This window comes from Panthera onca, chromosome A3, assembly GCF_046562875.1.
Source record: "Panthera onca isolate mPanOnc1 chromosome A3, mPanOnc1 haplotype 2, whole genome shotgun sequence".
In the NCBI taxonomy this organism is placed as follows: Eukaryota; Metazoa; Chordata; class Mammalia; order Carnivora; family Felidae; genus Panthera; species Panthera onca.
This window is the reverse complement of record NC_138341.1, coordinates 116,690,992-116,697,320: the sequence shown is the minus strand read 5'-3', so window position 1 is coordinate 116,697,320 and position 6,329 is coordinate 116,690,992. Positions and strand designations below refer to the sequence as shown.

General features: G+C 41.6%; 1 protein-coding gene across 6 annotated transcripts in view; it reads left to right on the top strand.

Annotated features, from left to right (window-relative positions):
- The first annotated feature begins 2,466 nt into the window (after positions 1-2,466).
- Positions 2,467-6,329, top strand: part of CPNE1 (copine 1) — a 35,278-nt gene continuing 31,415 nt past the window's right edge. The window contains exon 1 of one of the 6 annotated variants that reach the window (XM_060616630.2): positions 2,467-2,555. In XM_060616630.2, the coding sequence (XP_060472613.1) occupies positions 2,475-2,555 (81 nt within the window). In that variant the 5' untranslated portion in view covers positions 2,467-2,474. Of the gene's footprint in view, positions 2,674-2,706; positions 2,911-6,329 lie in introns of those variants that run through there. The other 5 variants (XM_060616670.1, XM_060616640.2, XM_060616662.2 and 2 more) reach the window with 5 other exon arrangements.

The following is a 6,329-nucleotide window of genomic DNA, read 5'->3' as shown; positions in this document are numbered from 1 at the left end:
AGATGACTGTCTGCTTGTATAGCTCTTCATTCATCAGTTATTTGAGTGGCTGTCAGGAGCCTAACATTCTTCTGAGTATTGGACCAAAAGACCCTGCCCTCATTGAGCTTTCATTCTAGTAGAGAAACAAAAAATAAATAAACAAATAAAGCTATTATTGATTGTGATGGGTGCTATAGAAGAAATATAATGGTAAGAGGAAATAACAGGGAGAAACTACTATGCTAGGTATGCTAGGAAACCTTTTCTAAGGAATGTTACTTAAGCAAAAACCTGATTTCCAGCCATGAACTAGAGATGAATGAGAAATTAGAAGCAACTGGAAGAGCAAAGGGCCTGAGGTATGAAAAAGCATGATGTGTTTGAGAAACCTGTAGAGGGCAAATGCAGTTTCCATTTGTGGGTCTGACACTGTAGGTGGATAGTTACCAGCACTAAAAAATCAAGAGAAAAAATAGATTACATTGGCATATTTTAAGTATTTTTTTGTTTTTTACTTTTAAAAAAAAGTTTATTTATTTTTAAGTAATCTCTACACCCATGTGGGGCTAGAAATACAACCTGGAGATCAATAGTCTCATGCTCATGACTGAGCCAGCCTGGTAACCCTTAAGTATTTTATTTGTATTATATATTTGAATGTGTATACCTGGTTGCAAATGTATTATGTGAGTGATGGTCAAAAAAGTTTGAAAGCTACTAGCTAGAAGTATGGTAAATACAGGTAGACAGGAGGAGGAAAATTTTAAATAAATTTTTCACTATGAATAATTTCTTTAAAGTTTATTTATTTTGAGAGAGAGCACTCAAACGAAGGAGAGGCAGAGAGAGAGAGAATCCCAAGCAGGCTTCACACTGTCAGCACAAAGCCTGACACATGGCTCAATCTCACAAACTGTGAGATCTTGACCCAGGCCAAAATGAAGAGTCTGGTGCTTAAGTGATTGAGCTACCCAGGAGACACCATTTTGAATAGTTTTAGATTTAGAGAAAGTTTGCAAAGATAGTACAGTTAGATGTCCATTACCCAATATCCTCTAATTTTAACATCTAGTATAAAACTTGGCATATTTGTCAAAACTAAGGGATTATTAACATCTGTACATTAGTATTAACTAAACTTCAGATTTTATTCAGATTTCACCAACTTTCCCACTAATGCCCTATTTCTATTCCAGAAACCAATCCTGGATACCAAATTGCATTTAGTAGGTTTCGTTTTTAATGCACTATATTATAGCTACAAAGAGGATATATAATGAAGAATAGGTTTGGTTTAAAAGTGAGACAGGGTTTTCTAATTTGTGTTTTTGGCATACTGAGCTAGCACCAGGCAAGTTTGCCACGCAAATCTTCCCAAAAGCTTGTTGGAGCTGTGGAAATTTAGTCCCTGATTTTTTTACTCAGTTGACTTCTCACTTGCTGATTTGGAAGATTAGTTCAATTTTGGTAATAGTCATCATGTTGAAAACTAGCCTCTGTACTCCAGAGCTGTAATATAACAGGAAGACAGAGTTTGGGGATAAAGAGGAAAGGTAGTTTTATTACTTCCAGGCAAAGGAGGCTGCAGCAGACTTAATGCCTTCAAAACTGCAGACCCGCTCTGGATAAAAGGCTAAGGAGTTTTATAGGAAAATACAGGATCTGGGTGGTTTGGATAGGAACCTGGTAGCACTCGAGCCGTATTGGTTAGGTCTTCATCGTGGTCTCATGACTAGCGCTGGCAATGGCCATCTGAGTTTCATTACTAGACATACATTGAGGTAAGCGAGAGGTCAACATTGATGCGGAGTTCCTGGAACAAATGATTCTACCAAAACAAAAAAACAAAAACAAAAACAAAACAAAAAGAGGGTAGGCAGAAGCTTTAAGAATGAGGAAGAGAGGGAAAATATTGTTCAAAGTCAAGCCTTGCTGAAGCATGAATGTATCCATCTTAATTTCTATCCATCTTTACATTTCTATAATGGTTTCAATCACGATAATTGAGTATAGGCAGGGGGAGTGCACAGCATGAGAATAATTTTTTCTATAATATAGTAATACTAAATACTAAATACAATACTGAATACTAAGATGCAGTCCGTTAATGAACACTAGTGGGTAAGGCTCCCTGGATTTACATTTTTAACTGGGGAAAAAAAAAATTAGGTTTTGGTTCTTTTGTTAGGGCATCGCCAACAGAACCGGGCACTACTTTGTGGTCCATTTCATCCTCGACACACTGCGCGAAGAAGGCATTATTTCTTCCCTTTCGTAGAGCTCGAAGAAGTGAAGCAGTTTGCACAACGTTCCGCAGTGAACGGGCCACCCAGGTACCCTTCCCTATCTCACCAAGCAGCGCCTTTCTCCTAAGGCGGGGCTAGTGCGCAAACGTCGGACGTACGGACTCAAAGCTCCTCTCGCCACAAATACCTGTAACTTCCGGGAGATTGCTCAAGAACCTCCCGGCGCTTGCGCCGCGCCGCCCCGTGATGTCACCACTCCGTCCCGCCCCTGCTGGAACGCTGAGCTGCCGAGCGGGCTGTCGGCCATTTTGTGAAGCGGCGAGAGAGGTGGTGGCTGCTGTGGGCTCCGGGAAGCCGTTCGGGCTGGGGCTGTCGGCCGCGGGGCGGAGGCACTCGCGCGGGGGGTAACTCGGGTCTGGGTTCGGGTGCCGCGCAGCTCTCCCCGGTAAGACTCCCGCAGCCCGGAACGGGCGGGGCTGTGCGGGGCTCGAGCCTCCCCTTGGTGGCCCGGGGCGGGGCCTTCGGAGGCCTCCGAGCCCGCCGCAGCGAGCGCCCCACACAAAAGGGTCGCGGCATGGCTGCGGGGGGCTTGGGGCGCCGTGTGCGCCTTTGAAGCCTGAGAGGATGCAGGAAGGACGCAAGAGAGGATAAGCCTGCATACCGAAGTGGGGACGAGGCCATAGTGAGGACGCCCCCGTGGTCTGAGGGAGGAGGCCACAGCTGGGTGGCCCAGCGGCCTGCGAACTAACGGGGATTGCAGTGAAAACACACCTACATCCCGAATTAGCCAGATTTTCTGCGCCTCCCAAAAGAGACAGAGATTGTAACTCCATCTCTGTGTCCCGAGCTGAGGAGATAAACGTAGTGAGGACACTCCCTTCTTCCGAAGTGGAAAGGAGGCCCCGGTGGCCTAACAGGAAAAGGGGACTACAGTCAGGACACATGTATGGAGAGGAAGCTGTAGTCGTTACACTCCTCTGAGTCTAGGAAGGAAGTCAAAACTGGTCGCCTTCGTGGCCTGAAGGTGGAGGGGGTTGCAGGGAAATGCTTCCCAGGCTCAGCGCTGGGCGGGGCTTACCCTCGAGGGTGTCGGCAATTTGAGAAGCCGGCCTCTGTAGCGAGAAAAGTGGGGGTGAGTACGCCTCCCAGGCCTCTGAGAATTGTAGTGAGGTACCAGATCTTTGGTCCCCAAGTAGGGAAGGGGCTGCAGTGAGGACCACCTTTACATATCCCCTGGGAGAGAGCCTCCCGCCCTGAAAGAGGAGGAGGTGCAATAGAATGGAGGTTGGGTGCTTTTGATGAGTGAGTTGAGTTTGTCTAGCGGAAGCTGGAGGTGCTAGTTGGCAGCCACGTGAAATAGGTGGGAGGGGCTTTGAGGATCTACAGGTTAGTGTTGGGGTTGGATTCCAGTGCAGGAGGCTTAGCTGCCAGATTGCAAATGCATGGACTTTATGTGTGCCTGTAATGTGTGCTTTATAGTGAAAAATCTAAGCGGCTACGGTGAAGGTTACTTTGGGTTATTCAGCACAAAACATGCTGGGAGTTTTGTATACTGTGTTGCAGGCTCCGTAGGAGAGGTTTCTGGACCCTAGAACCGTCCTAAAACCCTGGATTTCCAGAGGTGACCTAATGTAAATTGTGGTAGTTGTTCGGAACCATTCTGTATTATTCAAGAATAGTGTAATTCCGCTCAATATAACCCGAGAGAAAAAGTAATTGCAACTGAAGGACTGTTGAAGGAGAGACTTATGACTGGAGTATTTCTCTTACAGCTTCTTGATTGAATGGTTTAAAATGGTGTGATTTTTGTAAAATGCAGTGTTAGTAACATGTATTGCCTTGGACTTTGTAATCTAGTTTCTATTGTTAATGTATTTCAGAGCGTTTGCAGTTGAAAAGTGTCCTACAAGTCTGCACATACAGGCTTATTGTTTCGTGTTTGTTTGTTTAATTACAGAAATATACAAGACTGGGTTGTACTTGTTTTTGAAATTTGGTGGTTTTGAACGAAAGGAGGATTTCTGGACTTTGTGGGAAGTAATTGTGTTCAGGCATCTTCCAAGATTATAAAAAGTTGAAAGAACTGTTACAGGTGGTTAATAATAATTTTATGGTAATTTTTTAAGAAAATGAAATGTTTGCCCTGTTTGTATAAAGGTTGAGGGATGTGCTCAGTATTATTACTGGAAATTTTTTTTAACGTAACAGGGAATGCATTTATATTATCTTTATATGCTCAATTAAGTATTTTATGGATTGTAATGCATCATTTGTATTTTTCTTATGATATCTGTTAGGTGAAAAATGTGAAGGTTGAGAAACCATTGTGGTGATTACTTGGGACATATTGTTATGTGCTAATATCAGTATACTTCTGGCTTCTTTCACTTTCTTGTGACATGCCATATGTTTCAGTGGTTGCATATTGAGAGTTTGGGGGTTATTGATACAATTTTTAGATGTGAAACTTGATTTTGTCAGCCAGTGTGTTCCTGGAATTTGGTGACCATGTTCATACTGTTTTTATTCCATTTTGTAGAGAGCCACTTCATCTTTCAGCTTGAATGAATGTTTCCCTCCGTAGATGTTGTAGAAAGAACTTCTAAGAGTCAGTAATGGTTGCACAAAAGATGCTTTTTAGATATCTATCCCTAAAATCTAGAGACTGTCGTCCATTTCTGTATCTTCTGCCCCGGCCACAAGTGCTTAATAAATGTTCGTGATATAAATGAATGTTAAATATTTTAGGTCAGCCAAACAGAAAAATAACTTCACCTAATTGATAGTTTAACACACTTTACTACCATCGCTCATATACCTTCTGGTTTGCAAAGAGTTTATTAAATTTCAAGCCACCTTTCAAGTCTTAAGACCGATAGGGAGGGTTTACATGGTTGGCTAGGTTAGAAGTAATATTGTTGCTTTTAAGTTTAAATCAAGTAAGATGATGGACATATTTATTGGCATGGGGGGGGATTGAAAAATAATATAGTCGTTTTGGCAGGAGGAATATATCTCTTATTTAGAAATGTCTTTTGGTTTGCTGCTTTTGATAACTGACTGCAGGCTAATGGGAAAGTTGAGTAACGAGCTATCTAAAGGATTCATGTCCCTCAGTGTCAGAAGAATTGTTTCGTTAAGAATGATTCCAGAATCTGAAGTGTGATCCATTTGGGGTTGGGAACACAATCAAGTGGATGAAGCTGTTGGTTTTTTTTTTTTTTTTTTTTCCTGTAATGCCTACCATACTGTGATTATTCGGCTTATGGCATTGTACCCATTATGATTGGTTCTCTGTTGCTCATGTCTGAGGTGACATTTGAGGGGTGCTGCTTTTTGTATTTTTTGAATCTAAAGAACTTTGGCTCTTCTGTATCTGATTACTGAACAAAGTTAAAATTCACTTTTTGATGTTTATCACCAGATGAAGAGTGGAAATGGTTAAGTTCTGGTTTGTACCTTGACTTCCTGATAAAGAGGATTGTTGTCATTTTATTCTGAAATCTCAAATGGTTGAAATGGCTAGTAAATAAGAAAATATGTCGTGTCATAATATGCTAAATGTTCATAGCAAGTATTTGTAATTTGTTCATGTTTCTGGTATTTGTAAAGCTGAAGTAAAGCCACTATGTTAGGATTAATTCCTAACATAAAGCAGAAAATATACTAGAGCAATCTTCTTGTTTTAGATCTTCTGATACAAGTGAATTTAATGGCACTTTGGGCCCATTTTCTCCTTCCTATCTTTATGCTTTATGAATAGGTTAAAAAAATATGTGCTTTAGATGTTTTGTTTCATAGAATTGTTTTCAGTCTTACCCTTCTAAAATTCATGAAAGCTTAAGCTGGTTGGAGTGGATTTTTCATGTTGGGATCCTTCATTCCATTGCTAGCTGATAATTTAGAACCCAGGGATGAGTAGGTTCTTGGAAAACAGTGGTGCCTCTTAAATTGTTGTGCTCTTTACAAAGTGAGGTGTTGAAAACAAAAGCACTCAGTTCTCAGTTTTGATTTACTTTGTCCATTTGAAGGAAGAGGTGGAACACCAAGAGTTGTGAGCTTCTAGCTTCTAGCCTGAACTTTTCTGCATACGTTTCCTTG